At 44.8% G+C, this 19823-nt stretch overlaps 2 protein-coding genes across 7 annotated transcripts in view; both read right to left on the reverse strand.

Annotated features, from left to right (window-relative positions):
* Positions 1-580: 580 nt before the first annotated feature.
* NMB (neuromedin B) lies at positions 581-11604 on the reverse strand. Of its 2 annotated transcripts, none has more exons than XM_072800864.1 (3): positions 3541-11604; positions 2753-2925; positions 581-854 (listed from the first exon to the last, which is right to left on the reverse strand). In XM_072800864.1, the coding sequence occupies exons 1-3, from the start codon at positions 3701-3703 to the stop codon at positions 810-812; spliced, it is 381 nt and encodes a 126-aa protein (XP_072656965.1). In that variant the 5' UTR covers positions 3704-11604; the 3' UTR covers positions 581-809. The 2 variants fall into 2 exon arrangements, with proteins under 2 accessions (XP_072656965.1, XP_072656972.1); XM_072800871.1 differs by having other exon boundaries at positions 581-849; positions 3541-3805.
* Positions 11605-13320: 1716 nt separating this feature from the next.
* The window catches only part of SEC11A (SEC11 homolog A, signal peptidase complex subunit), a 40232-nt gene continuing 33729 nt past the window's right edge, over positions 13321-19823 (reverse strand). For 3 of the 5 annotated variants that reach the window (XM_072800810.1, XM_072800838.1, XM_072800831.1), the window contains 3 exons: positions 19635-19754; positions 14034-14091; positions 13321-13840 (listed from right to left, as the gene is read on the reverse strand). In XM_072800810.1, coding sequence (XP_072656911.1) covers positions 13790-13840; positions 14034-14091; positions 19635-19754 — 229 coding nt within the window. In that variant the 3' untranslated portion in view covers positions 13321-13789. Of the gene's footprint in view, positions 13841-14033; positions 14092-19078; positions 19117-19634; positions 19755-19823 lie in introns of all 5 variants that reach the window. The other 2 variants (XM_072800821.1, XM_072800849.1) reach the window with 1 other exon arrangement.

The following is a 19823-nucleotide window of genomic DNA, read 5'->3' on the forward strand; positions in this document are numbered from 1 at the left end:
GGTCAAGGCCACTGATGCTGGGTTAAATTCGAATTCTAGATAAACTAATGAATTTTTTTGTACAAATATGTCCATGCAATACTTAGGATATCTCACATGAAAAAATTGTTCTATGAAATGAGAATTAAATGTGTCCTGTATTTTTATTTGCTAAATGTGGCAAATCTACCCAGGGCCAGAGAAGAGAGAAAGCAGTGAGGTCTGAATCTTACTTAGCTCGGCTCACTCCCTTGTAGGCTTGGGGAACTCCCCTCAAAGCGTGGCGTGGGGATGAAACGGAATGGGGTGAGCAAAACCCCATCATGTAGTGGAGGCAGCTTCCTCACACAGGCCAGTACGCAGTACGTGGCAGGGGTGAGAGTAAGAGCGCAGCGCCTGGCACAGGACCTGGTGCATACCACAGGTGCTGGGTACCTGCTTGCTGAATGAGCGACTGAACAGGAGTCCTGGGTAGGCTGGTGTCATGAAGTTGTCTTGGCTTTTTGGAGCCAGCCCCATCTCACTGGACATCCTGTCCTTCAGTGCCCCTTCCCTCCCATGCCCTCAAACGTGGCAGGAAGGAGAGGACCAGACATTCTACTTAAGAGCAAGGGTTTTATTCACAACTTCAACAGGGAAGCAAGAAATACAGCAGGGACATAATTTGTGTCTGCATCGGGAATATTCCTGGCGACACAACCGAAATCAGAGTAACATAGTAACAGACATTTGAGCTCAGGTTTTACTTCCAGATGGGGCCACTGCCAGGGTCCCATTCAGCACCTTCCCTGGATGGGCACAGTCTAAGTCACGTGGGCATCTCTTCCTCATTACCAGCCTCCCTTCTGCAGCATTTGCATCAGCATCCTCCTGTCCTGAAGGGGAACAGATGGAAGAATTGACCTGGGCAGAGGGGCCAAATGATAGGGGTGTCCCATTGTTCCTGAATGCTAGGCATCCACGGAGGTAGGCAGGGGCAGGCTCTTAGCTTAGGCAGGCTACCCCAGCACTTTTCTCTCTGAAGAAGAGCCTGGGAAGGGTCAGGGCACCGATTATCTCAGAGTGACAGCCCCAACTTCAGAGTGGTCATGACAGTCAAGGAAATCGTGGAAGGATCTAGCCCAGTGTCAGCGTTTTCACTCCTTCACCCCCAGCTCTGCCCCAGACCTCACTTGTGAAGCCCCACCCCCCCGGGCTAGGTATGTACTGCTTCCTCTGAGGTTCGCTAGTTGGTCTGCATGACCAACAGCTCCAGGGTAACACCACCTCCCTTCAGACTCAGCTAGCCGAAGCTCCTGGTCCCTATATCTGAGGTCCCCAGGTGCTGGTGGTTTTGTGCACAGGGAGGGCCCGGGAGGTTGACTGGGGCTGGCGTTGGACCATCTCTAGGAAATGCCCCTCCCTTCTTTGAAAATACATGCACTATATGCTGGGCACAGTGGGGGATATGAAGGTGAGTCTGTGACAGGTGCTCCCAGGGAGCTCCCAGACCGGCAACAGCTCCTATTTACTAAGTGGTTTCTACGTGCCAGGCATCATGCTGAAGACATGACACAAATGGTCTCATTTAATACAAGATAGGTGCTATCATCCCCATTTTATACATGAGGAAGATAGGCCTTTAAAGTCGCACAACTACTAAACAGCTAGGTTATGAGGCTAGCATGCTGTCACCAGAACCCACATTCTACCACACTACCCTGCCTTCTGAGCACAGTAACAAAGTATGAGGGAAGGTGGTGTGGGATGGGGACAGCATCAGGAGCAGGGAATGGAGGAACTGCCCTTCCACCAGGCTAGACACTAAAGCTGGCTTAGCTCTAGCTTTCAGGTCTTGAATGTCATAGGTCAGTGGTTTCAAACAGGGGTAATTTGGGCTCCCTCCCCTTCCCTCTCACGAGAAGAGCTCTGGCGAAGTCTGGAGGCCTTTCTTTTGGTGTTGTTTTGGGGTTTTTTGTGATTGTCACAAATGGGGTGGTGGTGGGGAGGATGCTCTAGTGGGTAGAGACAAGGGATAACACTATACCTCCAGGGCACCTGGGTGGCTCAGTGGTTCAGTGTCTATCTTTGGCTCAGGGCATGATCCTGGGGTCCAGGGATAGAGTCCTGCATCAGGCTCCCCGCAAGGAGCCTGCTTCTCCCTCTGCCTGTGTCTCTGCCTCTCTCTCTCTCTCTTTCATAAATAAAGTCTTTAAAAATAAAAAATAAAACTTCCACCAATGCACAGGGCAGCCCCCACAAGAAAGAATTCTCCAGCCCTGAATGTCAAGAGTCCTGAGGTTGAGAAACCCTGCAGTGAGGGTCACTGAGGCAGATGAGTGACTGAGAAGAGTGCTGGTCAAGGTGAACAAGGTCTGACTCTGTCTCCGATGCTGACTCTTCTCCTTTCTGGGCCTCAGGATCCCAGCTGTAGCCACAAGTACAAACAAGGTACAGCAAAGGTGGAAGCTGGGGTGGGGCAAGTCAGGGAGGGTGTGGAGAAGGTCCCGTTGCAAGAGGCTGGCTAATTAATCCTAGGCTGTGACTTTAGACTGGGGTCTGGGTGAGGGGGAACTTTCTCCCTACTTCTTGCTCTGTTAGGTTTGCTGGGAAGGTCAGCTTCTTTTCTTTGAAGTCTTTTCCCTTTGACTCTGGATCACACAGAGAGCCTGGAATCCCTGGCTTTCTGAGGCCCATCACACCCTGGGGGGCTGTCACACGCTATGCCCAATGCTGGAACCAGGAGCAGCCCTGGCTGGGCCTCTCCTGAGTCTGAGGTTGGAGCTTGGCTCACCTGGGGCTGAGGTGCTGGCCCACTGAGGCTCATGCCCAGAACTTTCTTTAGACGGAGGATCCTGGGCAGATCATGACTCAGCTGCAGTCTCTGGTCCCTCAGGGAGACGTGGGAAGCTGTCCCCAAGAGGAATGGGCTGGGGGTTTCCAGACTCTTCTTGCCCATGAAGTGACCTAGAAAGGTGGTGCCAAGGCACAAGGAAGTTGGGGAGCAAGGATTCTATCCCAGTGGGAAAGTTCCCCACCTCTCCCAACTTTCAGTTCTCATGCTGGGAAGATCCCCGATCAATCTTCCTCCTCCTCCTCAAGGAGACACAAACACCCCTGGGTGGTGGCAAAGCCTGTACCGCCGCTTCTCCTGAACAGGAAGAGATGATGGAGAGGATGGTACAGCTGGAAGGAGGTTAGATGGCAAAGGGCCAGTGGGAAGCTCTGCCAGTTGTGCTGCCTGCTTACAAGAGGGACAAGGCAAGGGCAAGGAGGAAAGTGGAGAGTGAAGAATTGTCTGGAAGGCGAGGTGCAAAGAGAAGACACACCAGAGGTTGGAAGACTCAGTAGTAGACCTGCCTAAGGCAAGGGGCACTGGCTGGCAGGCAGATCTAGGATCCAGACCCAGCTCTGCTTTAACTGGCTGAGTGATGTGTCTGGGTGTCAAGTTTTCCATCTATTAGACAAGTTCCAGGGTCCTCACCAGCGCAGACACGAGTGTCCGCGGCCGAGAAACGGCCTGAGAAAGAAAATGGGATCAGAGCAGGGTGAGGGGCGCTTGCCCGGGTCCCGAAGACTTACCGGTGGCCCAGAGGTTGCCCCGCGGGTGCACTCGGATCTTGATGGCCCCGCTGCGATGCTCTGGGGTACCCCAGCTGAGCGGCGCGGCCCCGGCAGCCGCAGCGAGCAGAGCGAAGAGCAGCAGCCCGCTGAGCAGCCGAGCGCCCCCCGCCCGCAGGGTCATGGCTGCAGCCTCGCCGCTCCTCCAACCCCTGTGCACTTCGCAGCCGCCGAAGCCGCGGCGCCCTCCTTTCCTCCTTTTAAACCCGCGCCCCGGGGGTGGGGCGGAGCCTGTCCGGAGGAGCCCGCCCCCCGCGCTCGCAGCAGCCCCAGCCCTGCCCCCAGAACGCCCCGCCCCGCAGGACCCCCCGCGCGGCGCGCTTGCGCTCTCGCGCCCGCCTTGGCACTGCTTCCACTACTGGGCGTTGGCGTCCACGCCCACTACCCTCCGGCCGAGGACCCTGACCCCGGGCAAAGCCCGTTTCCTCGGTGACCGCCTCGCTGCTCCCACTGGCTTTCGGCCCACGAGTGGTTACTTCGCTTTGGAACCTCTGTAAGAGTAGGGTTGAGGACCCTCGCGCTACAGTGCCCCGCAAAGTGCCAAGCACCAGGAGAGCCATAAAAATGCCTGCCAGCCCCTCCCTCTTAGGGAATGTGACCCATGTTCACTCTGCTCTCTGCCTTCTCACCGCCAGCACTCCCCAGGTGGTGTAGAAACCACAGCAGGTGCTCCAGCTGACAGTGCAGAATGATGGATGGTGAGATAGTGAGTACCCCCAACCCCAGGAATGAACGCTGTATACCACTTGGGCAGGAGGCAGCTTTCTGGGGACCAGACCAGGAGTTCATATACAAATTGTGCGATTCCCCTGAACCTCAGTTTCAACTGTAAAATAGTAATAACTATTACCCTATTTGTAATAATTTTACATTTAGCACAATTATTTTGTGGCAGGAAGGAGCAGTCCTATAGGACTGCCCTCTCACAACCAGCATTCTCCTCCTCCCAAGTCCAGACTTGTTTTGGAAAGAACTATTGGGTCACTGCCATCACTTAATGAGTAAAACGCTGTGCTCCAGAATAATACATTTATTTTTGCCTCAATGTTTTGCTTAAATGTTCACTAAACACCAACCTTCAGGAGCACCATGCTAGGCACAGGAGAGGAAACAAGATAATTCAAGGGAGTTTACCATCTCGCTGGGGAAACAGTGCCAAAGGAATGAATGATGAAGGAGTGGGGTGCAGACCAACCCTGGGATTCTGGGCTCTTCCCTGAAACACTGCATGGTTTAGCTGTGACTGAACCTACTTCCCAGTCTGGCTCAATAATGGTACTTGGTATTATTACCCTTTCATGTATCTAGCTCAGCAAGGCCTGCTAACTCTATGGATCACCACTCTAAAAGGGAAAGTGAATTAGGAGAGGCTGGTTATCATGTTGAGTTCCTAGGTGCATGACACACAGGAGAGGGACACTCCATTTCTGGCCCTGGCTTTTCCCCCAGTCTCCTAGCTTCTCATCCCCCACTCTGGCATTTACACCTCTGCATTCTCACTGCTCAGCCATGGTGTACAAATATAGCTCTTATCACCTTCCCATAATAATCGTTCCCTTTGTGACCCCCTCCCTGTCTCCCTGTCCTCTGGCTCACAGATGTAGAAATTAATGGCAACACACAGGAGCTGGTATTGAGTGTTGCTTCACTTAAATGCTTGAAGAAACCTTATTTGGTAGGTTTAACCCTCATTTTATAACTGGGAACAGGCTCAGAGGTTGAGTCACTTGCTCAGACTGACACTAGAATCAGACTTCGGGTCTGTTTGGACTACTCTGTCAGGCCCCCAAAATCATGCAGGGCAGATGCTATTTCCCTAAAACATACCCACTCCCAATTTACCAACCATCTCAAGTGTTAACATCAAGTTGGTTTAGATTTCTCAGGGGAGAAAGGGAGAAGGCAGTGCATTTAGAGTTTGTCCTCACTTCTGCAGGGTACCCTGGGTCTCTGGGTTCTGCTCTGACCAGTTCATTTATACTCCAGCCAAGTCTCCTCTGTCACAGGCTAGATTCACAGCTCCAACCATAGTTCCAGAACTGACCTCAGGAGCCCCCAGTGGGATCATTTTATCTGTTAGGCTAGCACAACAAGTGAGGGGCCTCTGAAGACCTTGAAGAAGCAGGGTAGCAGCTGGATGTCCAAGCTGGATGTCCCAGGGAGTGTGCCAGGCTCTGAGTTTAGAGCGAGGAGCTCAGCTGCCCACTGCCTGTTTCCCAAGTGTACTGTGATGGCAAGGGAATTCTAAGGGCCTCCATCCCACTGGGAAGACTGGCAGTGAATCATGTGGAGGCCCCCAGGGAAGTTCTCCAGTGCTTACACTGGGCCCTTCTCAGGTGTCTCAAGGATATCCACAGGAAATCTACATAAGATTCACAAGTCAATCCTAAAGATGATTAAGAGGTGAAAGATACATGCCCCCCCCCCCCACAAAAAAGATACATGGCAAACCCTGTTATAACCAACAGCAACAAAACATTTAAGCTGCACCATGGTTTTTAATCACAGATTGCTTGAAATAAAGGACACATGTTACTGTTCGCTCTATTTTCATTAAATTGAAATCAATTATAAGTAACATTTTTTCACAACTGAATCTTTGTTGTTTTTTCCAAAAGTACTTAGGGCATGCTCCTTTGATCGTCAACACTATTTTGATGTAGTAAAGACTAGTAGTATGCCCATTTTATAGGTGAGTTAACTCAAGTACAAAGCAAGTTAGTTGCAGAGAAACCACACAAATGGAGAAAACCAGAGTGGACTTCACACACATGAAAAGTGCAGAGGACAACAGAGGAATTCAAAAGCAGAAATTTAAATTAGACATACGTCTGGTGAAAAGGAATAACAAATGCAGAGCTGCTCAAAAAAGAATGGTGTAAAATTACTCTCCTGGCAAACCTTTGAGCCCAGATCTCCATCTGTGTGGGCTGGGAGGATGAGATGAAGAGAAACATCCTGAGATATCTCAGTCCTGCTCTTTAGTTTGGGAAAGGACTGGACAATCAGAGAAATAGCTCAATCTTCAAGAGGAGAGTTGGGGATATAGGATGCAATTTCCCAAAGTCAGAGGGAACACATAAGAGTTAGCTAGAAAACCAGAACATTCACCATTAATAAAGAAATGTACCAGAAACTGAAATTGCCAAAACACAAAATATTTTTAAGGCAATATTTGAAAAAAAAAAAAAAAAAGAGAGAGAGAGAGAAAATCCCTACATCTATCAAGAAAGTGATGACAATCCCACTAGTGGGTAAGGGAGCTAAGCAGCTGTTCCTCAGCTAAATGGCACAGATGCTCAGGGAACTTATAAAAGCCTTAGAGAGTGATGAGCCCCGGACCCAGCATTCATAATTATTTGGGTGGGATAGTCATGTATTTCAGGGGACATTCAGTAACTGAAATTAATACTCTTTAAACTCTAAAGACGTTTAAATGCTTGGAAATCTGCCTGAGAATTTCACTATTTCTAACAGATTTGCTAATCTGAGCAAGTCCACAGAAGAAATATCTAGAGTCTCTGAAAAATTCCCAAGGACCCTGCAGTTGTGGGATTTATGTCAAATGAAAGAGTCTCATTAGATATCATAAAGATACAAGGACTGGGTTTTGACACCCAACATTGTGACATGAGAAGAGCAACACACTTCGAGGTGTGGTTGTGCCATCCATTCACGGGCCAGGAGACCCTGGACAAATTTCTTAACTTCTGGTTTCTCTTTTGAAAATAGAGTTTATTTTATTTTATTTTATTTTTAATTGTTTTTAATTTTTTTCAACTTATTTATTTATGATAGTCACACACACAGAGAGAGAGAGAGAGAGGCAGAGACACAGGCAGAGGGAGAAGCAGGCTCCATGCACTGGGAGCCCGATGTGGGATTCGATCCCAGGTCTCCAGGATTGTGCCCTGGGCCAAAGGCAGGCGCCAAACTGCTGCGCCACCCAGGGATCCTGAAAATAGAGTTTATTTTGAAGACTAAAGAGAAAATAAAAATATGTCATAATTTCAAAAGCAATTAGCGGAGCACATGACAAATTCTAAGTACTCAAAATTATTACCTGGGTCCTGGGGAAAGCAGAAGCCTGCTTTAAATCTGAAGCCCACTACAGGGGAAAGAAAAGATTCTCTGGACAGTCACTAAAGTTGGGGTGTTGACGCAACAGTCAACAAAATGCCTATTACACTGTGAGTTGTTTGATAAACTAAAAGGCCAGCATATCTACCTCACCTTTTGACCAATTCCCAGAAACAAGTTCTATAGCAGTCTTTTTCCACTTAAGTTGTCAGGCTGACCCCTTTGATCAAGCCTCATGCTAGTGATTTTCTTAGTTGCCTGACATAAATCCTGAGTACAAATTCTATTAACTAGACTCCTTAATGTAAAGCTGGAACACATCTTACCAATCTAAATAAACTGGCCAATTAAAGTAAGGGTTCCAGAGAAATGATTCTTAATCAAGAGTGGGTACCAGTCCAGAAACTCCCAAGATTGGTAGAATAGGGATTTATAGTTTGAAAGTCACATTCAATATAATAATATAATTGTATATGAGAAAGAAATAACTTGTTTTTATAGTACAAACTTGAGAAACAGCAAGATAAAACATTCTTAGCTGGTGAAGATGGAGGTTGGATAAAATAGACCTGAGAGAGAGTTTGTGAGAATGGAGAAGAGGTATGAGATTAGGTTTCTTAAAAAGAAGTAATGAATTTTGAAAGATCAAGGAAACTGTTCTACACGAAAGGTGCTTGGAGGTTCTTGATTAGATGGGTAGCTGGTGTTTTGTGAGGTGGCTCTCTGCAGAAGCTGATGAACCATACTTGACACTAAAGGAACATTCTCTGAAACAGTTCTATGAAGACCATTAGGCTACTTAATATAGAGATTATTGCATGACATCATACAGTGCCCTTGCAGTGAGGTCCCAGGAGAGAAATTTCTTGGTCCTTGGGTATCATTATAACGTTTTTTGTTGTTAATTCCATTTTATGCCCATTCCATATGGCACAGAAATCACGGTTTCCCTCTTTACATTAGCGCCTAAGGAGGTGAGAATTAACACCATGGATCTCCTCCAGCAGACAGCAGAATTGTTTGATGTGTCTTGTGGGCACTAACCTCGTCTCTGACTTCATCCTTTTTTCTTCCCACACTGACTTCAACCTTAGATTCTTCAATTATTTTGTATCTTATCATATAGTACTAGATGTATCTTTGTGAGCTGCTCCAAATCCTTTTTGGAACAAATCCTTTTGGAACAATTTATTAATAAATAAATCTAAAATGGGCAAAGCCCTATAAAAGGACTAGAAGATACACAAGGATGAACCAGAGGTTGGCTTTGTCTTACCGCCTTCAAGGAACTGGTCAGGGTATGGGACACACATAAGACAGATCACTCTGAGGGCACTGTTAAAGAGGACACAAAGTCCAGGCAACACTGTGTGGGAAGCACTATACACTCAAGAGTTTAGCTGAGAATTAAGAAACAGTCTTTTTTCGAGCTCTCTATGTATCTATCACTCCACTTATGGTTCTATGTGGAAGAAAACGACTTACATGTTGCCCTGGTTAAGGCACTGAGTTCCTAGCAGTTCCTTGTATCTTTGTATCCCCAGGGGCTAGCCCAAAATCTGGCACAGAGTAGATGCTCAATAAAAGCATCTGCTGAATAAGTTTTCAGCAGGTATAGGAGTGAGCAGGCACTCTGGGCAAAGTGACCAGCATAAGTGAAGATTAGGTGTCTGTACAGTGTGACCAATGTCAAGGGTACAAGAATATGGATTCTGTTGAGAGCTGAGGCTGGAAAAAATTCTAAGGATCTGGAATGCTACATGACATCTAGAAGGCATTGTCCTTTTTTTTTTTTTTTTTTGTTCCCCTAACTCCTACATATTCTAGTCTTTAATATTTCTTGGTTACACAGAATTCCTTCTACACCCAGGTTCACCAATACTTGTGTGCAAAGGGTCATATTTGTTGTTTATTTCTAAAAGTCTATCTGATATTACTTAGTTCTAGTAAGGGAGAATTGTAACAAAAATATACCTTGCCAGGAAACAGTCTGAATAGGCTGTCCCAACTGATGGAGCATCTTGAGGAAGGTAGACAATCTACTGAGTCAGCTACAATCAGCTGGATCATTCTAGAAGCTCAATAAAATGATAAATGTTATAAGAAAGGTGTCCTCAGATGCTGAGATAATCCCACACATTGTTCTTAGGTGCTGTATGGACTTGGTAACACACTAAAGCAAATGACCAAGCAATGCATTTAAGGATCACAGAGCCTTTATTCCTTTTTCTTCTTTTAAAGATTTATTTATGAGAGAGAGAGAGGGGGAGAGAGAGAGAGAGAGAGAGAGAGAGAGAGAGAGAAAATCTCCAACAGACTCCTTATTGAGTGCAGAGCCCAATGTGGGGCTCTATCTCATGACCCTGAGATCACAACCTGAGCCAAAATCAAGAGTCAGATGCTTACCCGACTGAGCTACCCAGGTACCTTTATTTTAAGCCTAGGTTCTCTGAGAAGCCTGGGACACTCTAAGAAAAGAGACAAACACCAATACTTTTCCCATTAAGAGAATCCAGGAAAAGCCTGAGGACACACATAAAAAGGCAGAAACAGGTTTTTTAAAAAAAGATTTTATTTATTTGATAGAATGAGAGAAAACATGAGTGGAGGGAGGGGTAGAGGGAGAGGGAGAAGCAGACTCCTGGTTGAGCATGGAGCCTGACGCAGGGCTTGATCCCAGGACCCTGAGATCATGACTTGAGTCAAAGGCAGATGCTTAATCAACTGAGCTACCCAGGCACCCCAGAAAACAGGATTAACATAAAAAATTCTAAAAATGGAACATGCTATTAAAATGAAATCACGGGAGAAAAAGTTTACAGATTCAAATTTGGCAAGACCAAGATAATGTACTTAGTAAATACCAGGAAAGGGCAAATGAGTTTAATGATTCATATGCTCTGCCTCAGAATAACAGCTTAACAATAATTCTACTGAAGTTACTGGGGCGCCTGGGTGGCTCAGTTGGTTAAGTGTCTTGACTTCAGCTCAGGTCATGATCTGAGAGTCCTGGGATTGAGCCCTGTGTTAGGCTACCTGATCAGTATGGAGTTTGCTTCTCCTTCTCTCTCTGCCCCTCCCCCCAATTCATTCTCTCTCCCTCCCTCCCTCCCTCTCTCTCTTTCAAATAAATAAAATCTTTAAAAAAAGAATAATGATACCCTAAGTAACTGCTTCTGGTTCCAAGCATCATCATACAGAACATTTAGTACATGCTGTTAGATGCTACTGGGATAACAGAGTACACTGCCTATAAAACAGGGCCCCTGCCTAGGAGAAGCTTGCCATTTGATGGGGGAACTTGAGGCCATATCCACAAACTTACACAAATAGCATAGGTTCCAAACGCTGAAAGATGGACAGTTACTCTGTGCAAAAAGTGAGACCCAGACAAGTGGGATATAAGTGAAGATACAGCAGTATACCACAGGGTGCTTAATGTTGGTTGAATTCAAAGTCCAAACTTCCCATGTAGGTAATATAAGATGGCCCAAAAGATGCTTCTTAAAGTAAACGGGGTACTACAATTGATTAATGAGTGGAAATGATCTCAGACACAGACTGGCACGCTGCAGGGAAGCTGAAACATAGAAGTACCCAAGCAAAGGGAACCACTGACTGTTTCTGGAGTCAGACAATGACAATGAGATGGAATGACAGGGGTACATGTCGAGTTTGTGAGTGACTACATATGGTGGGAATATGAAAGAATCTAGGTGAATACTCCTTCAAAGAAACGGTGAAATCTGGAGGGTTAGTTTGCAGGAATTGCTCTGAGCTTAAATTTATAGAGAGGACAATCAAGTGGAAATGTCCGGAGGGAACAGAGAGACAGGAACTAGGAGTGAGGATGGGCATTTGCCAATAACCTGTAGAGACTTCCTGGTTGGGAGTGATAATGGTGGAGGAGTCACAGCCAAGAGACAATCCCATGATCAAGTTCTTACTTGAAGTTTTATCAATCCTCATACTCTTCGATCCCCAGCACTCACAATGGGCAAGCCATCCCAACTTCCCAGTAGCCCAGCCAAATTTCAAAGAGCTTACAATTTCATTAAAACACCAAACTGAACATCTCTGGGATGCCTTGCATTCTCTATGAGCTTTTAAAACACATTTACTAAAAAAATAAAATAAATAAAAATAAAATAAAATACATTTACTGGTAAAAAACTGCCCAGCTTTAAATCTGGTTTTAGCACTAAACCAGACAATAGAAAAACTAACAACATAAAACCTCTCTCCCAAAATAATCTTTATTTGACTAGTAGAATAATTTGAATACTTTTGAATGGTTTGATTATTTCTAAAATTTAGCTGTTTCTTCCAACGAGAGCATCCAGCAAAGGAGAAAAAACAAAACGGGGTGTGAAAATATGCAAATGAGGAAAATACTTAATGGTTTAACTGTGTAAGTATATACAGAGGAGAAATCTGGATGGCTGAGGATACAAGTATAACTCAGGCAAGTGAGGATGACAAACAAGCCCAGGATCCCAGCCTTGAGCAGCAAAGCACACTACTTCTCCAGAGTAGTCCTAGAAAGGTTGCTACCAAAACAGAGCCAGGACAGTTAGGCCAAGCAGTTAACCCCATCCTCTGCAGGTGATAAGGAGGGAAAACATGGAGAGAGTAGCAATTTTCTGCCATTTTACGAATGGGGGACTGCTTCCATGCTCTCCATGGCTCATGAGGAAACATAAGTATAATACAAGCCTCCCGGGCAGGTTCAAAGAAGCACTTGTTAGCACTGATGTGCCAATTTTCATACTCAGTTGAGATCATTAAGAGCCCGATCCAAAATTTAAAGGCTAAAGCCTAGTTAATGGATTTTGATGGCACTATTCTCTATAAGGGAGAGCTTCAGAAGATTAACTGTTCTTAGTTGTAAATTGTCTCCATTGTTTAATGCTGATTCCATTAGCATTAAAGCATGGATTGATCTCCACCTCAGCTGATCTACCTCGGCTGAACAAATAATAGAAACTGCTCATCTAGTCCAACACAGAAAATTTGCTTACTTTCAGATTTCACAATACAAGAAGAGAACAAAAGAATTAAGAATATTCTGTACTTAAAACACACTGGCTTACCCTACACTGGCCATTTTCCTAACTGCCTCAATATGAGAGGAAGAGAGACACAACTGGGCTCTGCATTCACTACTTTAAGCCTTCTTTAAGTCTATATGAGAGAAAAGTGAAGTCAGGCACTTAAGAGAACAGCCTCAGTCAAATAAGGGTTTTTAAAAAACAAGTAGCACCTAGCCCTCCAGCACCTTCCTCCTGCTTCCTCCAGATGCTGAAACACACTGCAGTGTAGAAAGGGCTGAGAGTGTCTCAGGTGCAAAAAAGGATGGAGCCTTTACAGCACAGCGAGATTTTCTGAACCTTTCAGCAACACTAACTCGTTTCTACACATCTGAGTCACACCCTAATGAAGAATCAATTTTATGGCTAAGAGATTTCCTATGAATGCCAATGGCTACTTTTGCTCTACAAAAACAAACAAACAAACAAACAAACACCACTTGTTAGTGTTAGGACAACCTTCTTAGCTGAAGGATGGCTCACATTAAAGCCTTTTATCTCCCCAAAGGGTGCTAAGAGCCAGCAGAGGAAGGCAAAGCTTTCCCGACAAACACAAGTCAGGGATAAGGGGTTCAATATGCAAAGTCTTTTATTTAAAATTTGAAAAGTTAAGACTTACGACCACCTCAGCATATGCCATTCCCATTTTATAAAGAGGAATGACGGTTTCAAACTCGTGCAGAGCTGCATTTTCATTTACAGAACTCTGTAGGCACTTTAGAAGTGAAGCTTGGCTTCAAAATACAAACACTGGGGGCTTTGGCTCAACCTTTTAATATAAAAAATTCACTGATGTACAAAAATGTGAAAGTGTGACAATGACAACATATGAAATCCTGTGATTGAGAGTCCCCTCGGTGCGCGTCTTGGTGCACCCGCCCACACAGACCCTGGCGTGGAAACAGAAACTAATGCAAACCATTGCTACCAAGAAGCGCCAACATGTACGTTCTGCACTCCACAAATCATAGACCAATATCTACTCCAAACAGTCAGGAACGAAAAGTACGGCATCTTCCAGGAACAGCAAGGTAGACTTCTTACTCACGATGGACCAGCACGAATAAACCCAGCAAGAAGAGGACGGCATACTAGAAGATAAACACAGAACACAAGTCAGGGAAGCTTTTAGAAGTCTCCACATCCTCAGAGTTTGGTCATGAGCTGGCCTTTGTGACCATGACAAATCACTAAACCATACAATTAGTCTGTAATCCATTTAATAGCTTCCAGACGTAAGCCGAAGAAGACATGTTTAAGGAAATGTATCATAGAGGCTCTTACCTTAAATTTCGGATAGTCATTCATGAGGATCGTCACAATTCCAATATAAGGAACAAATCTAAACAAATGAGCAAACAGAAAACTGGTCATCACAGAACTTCCTCGGTATCCGGTCTCATTTACCGAATGTTCTCGGTATCTTCCACAGAAAAACTCATGTTCAGTTCACAGAGTCCATTTGTACAGACTGTCCCATTGGATCCTTTCAACAAGTCATGTGACAGGGAAGTTAGGAAAAGCACCATTTTACAGATGAGGAAACAGAGGCCTCTGCCTGAGGTGTGTGGCTGCGGTGCAGGAGAACCAGGACTGGACCCAAGGTCTCTCGGGCTTCCAGGTGGGGGACTCTAAATTGTGGACTCAGTGCTAGGGGCGGGGTTTGTTGTCATAACCTTCCCGGAGCGGTCAGCCTGGCTGGGGCAACAAGGCAAACAAGGCCACATCATTACAAGGTACTTCATGTTAAGTGTCCAAAAAGTGAGTGTAACAGCTCGTTACAGTACTTAAGATTTCACCACCCTCTCATTTGTTAACCACTTGTAATCTAGCTTGTGCTCCTAATCCCAAAAACTCTTCCAGAACAGTTTAAATTGCTTTATGCAGTAGACTAGGCTCACCTCCCGTCTTCCTTTTCATCTCTGCAGAATTGACTTTGAGGACTACAAACTTCCCTTGAAATCCCTTCCTCTTTGGTTTCTTCAACACACAACAAATCTATTTCTCCACCTACACCTCTTGGCTGCTATCCCTTTGCGTTTTTTCACTAGCTCTTCCTTTCTCCTTGCCCCTAAAATTTACCCCCCCCCCCTTTTAAAAGGTTTTATTTATTTATTCATGACAGACAGAGAGAGACAGAGAGGCAGAGACACAGGCAGAGGGACAAGCAGACTCCATACATGCAGGGAGCGCCAACGTGGGACTTGATCCCAGGTCTCCAGGATCACACCCCAAGCCGAAGGCGGCGCTAAGCTGCTGAGCCACCGGGGCTGCCCTAAAATTTATCCCCTTAAACTAATAAAACCACCTGTTAAATACTCTCATAGACCTGATATATTTCCTGTGGAGCCTTGGGCACATTTTAAAATTACATAATTAGTTGCACAACTAGCTGTATGTGTCTGTCTCTCCTACTTGACTCTAAGGTGTATAAGGGCAAAGATGATGCCAGTCTCGTTCTCCACTGTATTGTCAAGGCAATACACAGTAGGTAGGCATCTAGTAAACACTGCCTGAGTGAATGTCTGAATGTCCAGACCTCTTTCTTTTCCTTTCCCTTGGAGATCTCATTTGCCCCAGGACTTTGCTTCTTCCCTCAAGAGAAAATACTCCTCAACCTCCTAAGAATTCAGGGGTGAAAGGAAAGGTTAGCCGGGTCCCGTCACTGTGGGAGGAAATGGTAGTTAGCAAACTCACAACTTTGTTCTTTCTCCTCCTCTTTTACTGCTGACTCTAGAGCAGGCCAGGCCCAATGATACTGACCTAGAGTTTGTCCTGGAGAACGGAGGTTGGGCTAAGGTGGAGACTGAACTTTGCATACTTTAAAATAGCCCAGATGTTTCTATTCAGGGCATCTTCAACCTGTGCAACGTGCCAAAGGTGAACAAACAGAAATCACCTCCCACATAACACCCCCACCATCGAAGCCTCAGGCAAGCTTGAAAAACAGAAATTTTGTCTTTGGTGTACTTCCTTCCTTTGAAGAACTTCTCTTATTTCCTGTCTCCTGTCCTCACCCCATCCTGCCCCTCTCCCTTCTGGTGGCATTACTGGACCCCTCTCTCTCCTCATCTTCAAACTTCCATTCTGTAAGTTGATGTTTCCTAAAACCAAGCCTCCTTTGTCAGAATCACTTGGATAGCCTGTTAAAAATGCAGACTGCTGTGTCTTCCCCAGATTTACTGAGTCAGAGGATCTGTGGAAGTGGGACCCAAATAATGCTTCTGCACACTACAGCACCAGAAGCTCAGCTCTAGCTAGTGAGATGCCTGGAATAGGCATGTGGTGGCGAATAATATCCCCTCCTAAGGCCCATGTTTTAGTTTAAACCCCTGGAACCTCTAAGAGCTGAAAAGTAACAGTCCCTGCAAAATGGCATAGCTAAGCTCTAGGAGGGTACACAAAGGTTTTCTGTGTATGTAATTTTTTTTTTTTTTTAAGATTTTGTTTATTCATGAGAGACACACCGAGAGAGAGAGGCAGAGACACAGGCAGAGGGAGAAGCAGGCTCCATGCAGGGAGCCAGACTATGGACTCGATCCCGGGTCTCCAGGACCACGCCCTAGGCCGAAGGCGGCGTTAAACCGCTGGGCTACCGGGGCTGCCCCGGTTTTCTGTGTTTTTAATATGTATTTTTCCTTTGTAATGCAGTAACGGTTATAACTGCTGTCTCATAAGATCTTCATCAGAACAATGGCTTTCAATGAACTCATCTAATTTAAGAAGGTGAAGGCAGATGCCTCACAGTAACATGCAGACTAAAAGCTATAAAAGCATCTGTGATTTCTACTAAAACAGTATCAGGCTGCTGATTCTGGTCTGATGATCAACCAGCAGCCATTCTCATAGAGACTTTTGCCGTTCCCTCCACGCAGTTTCTATGCTCAGAGAACCTTTAGCTCCCAGATCACACAGCCTGCCTATGAGTTCTCCATGGAAACATTTTTCCCTCTACGGTTGGTTTTTCCTCACCCCACCATGAGAGAAATGGAAGCAACTTGGTCTTTAGGAGTAATGTAAGCAAAAAATATGACAGGCAGTCCGAAGTCAAAGAAAAGATTTGATTGCTTGTCTCATTGCTTCCCTCCATGGACAGAGCAGGAAAGGGCTGCTAGGCAAGTACATAATGTTGCTGCCATCAGTTATCTTAAATTCTTATCAGTGCACTCTTTCCTGCTCTGCTTGGAGAGACTTTGCTAGCGCAGAGTTGATAATAAGCAGAAGAAGGTTGCAAAGAAGTAAAACATGCCACCCACAAAGTCAACTCTGACAGCAGCCTGTGCCAAGTTAACATCTAGAAGGTAGAATATGGAGAAATACATGCCCCTGGGAGGCACTGGTGAGGAAGGACCCTCAGATGGAAAAACTACCTGCTGATATTTGGAGAAAATAATTTTGTCAGATGTCAAAGGAGTCTCTATCTGGGAGTCTAGACCATGGCTTCTAACTGAAAAAAGGGGTCATTGTTTCTACTCCAGAATGATCTGTTTCAAGTTAAGTAAAAGGTACATTTCAAAAGCCTCATCCCAGGGGCGCGTGGGTGGTTCAATGGGGTAAGTGTCTGCCTTTTGCTCAGGTCATGATCCCAGGCACCTGGGATTAAGCCCCCCATGTCGGGCTTCCTGCTCAGCGAGGAGCCTGCTTCTCCCTGCTGCTCCCCCGGCTTGTGCTTTCTCTGTCAAATAAATAAGTAAAATCTTAAAAAAAAAAAAAGGATAAATAATAAAAGCCTCATCCTTAAAACTGGTTTCAGTGGACAGAGAGCTCAATTACTCTGCTTCTTCCTTCTCCTTTACATCTCTTTCCATTGTCGATATTCTCCATTCCCGACCTCCAGCCTCTCACCCTTTCCTCCTCTTGCTCCTGCTCTTCTTTCACTACAGCTTCTCCTCTGTTTTCAACCTCCTCAACTGAGAAAGAATCACCCATATTAAATACTTAGTTGGTTCAGTATTAGTTTCATTTTCTAAAATTGTTTTTATTACATGCTGTAACATGAAAACATGATGCTAGGTGAAAGAAGCCAGACATAAATTAAGACTACATATTGTAAGATTCGGTTTATATAAAATGTCCAGAACAGGCAACCCATAGAGACAGAAAGTAGATGAGTGGTTGCCAGGAGCTGCAGGGAAAAGGGGATGGGGAGTGACTGCAAATGAGAATGGAGTTTTCTTTCTGGGGTGTGGACATGTTCTGAAATTAGACAGTGCTGATGGCTATGTAACCTTGTGGATATAATAAAACCCACTGAATTGTATACTTCTAAGTGGTGAATTGTATCTCCTAGCATATATGAATGATATTTCAATAAAATTATTTAACTTGTTTTTATTTAGGGCCTTAGGCTTCAGTGTAAAATTTTTTAGTGTGCAACTATCTGGAAAAAAATTTTGTTTTTATTGTGTAAAGACACGAAAGCTATTCTAAAGGTCTGGGTATAGTCTGACTTTGAACAAAAAGACTCAAGGAGACTGACAAGTCTGAATAACCACATTAGCAGCATCTTAGGAGCTGTGGGTGATGGGAGTGTGATTTCTCAGAAGCACTGATGATCTAGTTTGTATTATAACAGTATGTTTCAGGCGCCTGGCTGGCTCAGTTGGTGGAGCATGTGACTCTTGATCTCAGGGTTTTGAGTTCAAGCCCCATGTTGGGTGTAGAGACTACTTAAAAATAAATAAAAATCTTAAGGAAAAAAAAAAGTATGTTTAGCTCCAACACAGGAAATGAAGTTCCTCTGAACTGGAGGCATACACACAAACAGCTTTAAAAGAGACAAAACACACTGGGGCTTTCTCTGCTCCAATCTCTCTGACCCCAAAACAGCATCTCTTATGCTATAACTGAGGCAGCTTTCACTTAGTACCTCACACTGACTTATCTGTGGAAAGAGAACGCTTCAGTGTGGTGGCCTGATCTCTAGTAGAATCACTCTGAATCCAGTGTTTACAGAAGGAGCAGATGTTCTGATAGGGGAAAAAGCCCCATGTGGCTTCTAAATAGCAAGAACCAGAACCTATCCACTTTCAGAAGTGTTACACCAATAATTTTGGTGTGATGGCTGTTAAGAGGTGGGCTCCGGGGTCAGCCAGCCACTTATCATCATCAGCGTGGCCTTAGATAAGGAACCTAACCTGTCTGTGTTTCCTCATCTGTAGAATGGAAATATTAGGGTTGTTCCATGGTTAAAATGAAGTAATACTTGTAAAGAATTTAGAATGAGTCTCTGGCACATAGTAAGCCCTGATAAATGTGAGTTATTGTTAATACTATTAATAACAAAAAGGTAGTTAACAATTCCATACATCCTCATATCAGTAACTTACAATTCCTGTCCTCCACTGATCTGTTCTCCTGATAAAATCTGAAATAAATAGGCTTAATATAACTTTTAAATTTCATTTGACCTCAATGATTTTAAGACTAGAAATAAAGCAGTATGAAATAAACATGATAAAATTAATTTAGATGAATACTTTAAGTTGCTGACTCAGTAACTACCTAAGAAATATGGTTTCAGGAAGCAGGATCAATACTGCTCTGGACCCTCACCCTCCACCCCGAAACTAGCAAGGTTTACAAGAAGGTGCCCAATGACATTTCTTGAATTAAATAAACGAATTTTTAAAATTGTCACTCCAATTCATCATCTCATCACTAATATGCTACTCTTTTCCTGCACCCCATTACTTCCTCTCTGGAGCAGTAGACCTCAAGTTTTAGATGCCTTTTAAGAAACATACTTTTTTCAAAGGACACAAGGTGATTTGGTAGAACCATGACCAACACATTCTATTCAATTGCATGTGATCAGATGATATGACAGAGGGCCATGTTTCAGGGGACATGGAAAGCTCAGTAAATGCTCCCCTTTATGCTTACCCCCTTGCTCTCCCCACGACATCCTTCTTCTCTAGCCAGTGTTGTCCTTGTTTATAGAGGCCTCGGTCATCAACGGCATTATTATCTCCTTTGGTCAAAAACTTGATATGTCCATTTTGCCTTTAAAGGGTAAGGGGAAAAAAAGAGTAAGAGACAGTCAAGTTATCAAATATCTTCATGCCATTTCCA

Source organism: Canis lupus, chromosome 2 (assembly GCF_048164855.1).
Source record: "Canis lupus baileyi chromosome 2, mCanLup2.hap1, whole genome shotgun sequence".
Lineage (NCBI taxonomy): Eukaryota > Metazoa > Chordata > Mammalia > Carnivora > Canidae > Canis > Canis lupus.

Bases quoted from the DNA above. Each gene is read 5' to 3' on its own strand.
- NMB (XM_072800871.1), bottom strand. From the start codon at position 3,703: ATGACCCTGCGGGCGGGGGGCGCTCGGCTGCTCAGCGGGCTGCTGCTC. The intron at 2,926-3,540 runs GTAAGTCTTCGG...CCACCTTTCTAG, and splicing joins GGGCAACCTCTGGGCCACCG to GTCACTTCATGGGCAAGAAG. The intron at 850-2,752 runs GTGAGCCAAGCT...CCTTCAGGACAG, and splicing joins GGCCAGCACCTCAGCCCCAG to GAGGATGCTGATGCAAATGC.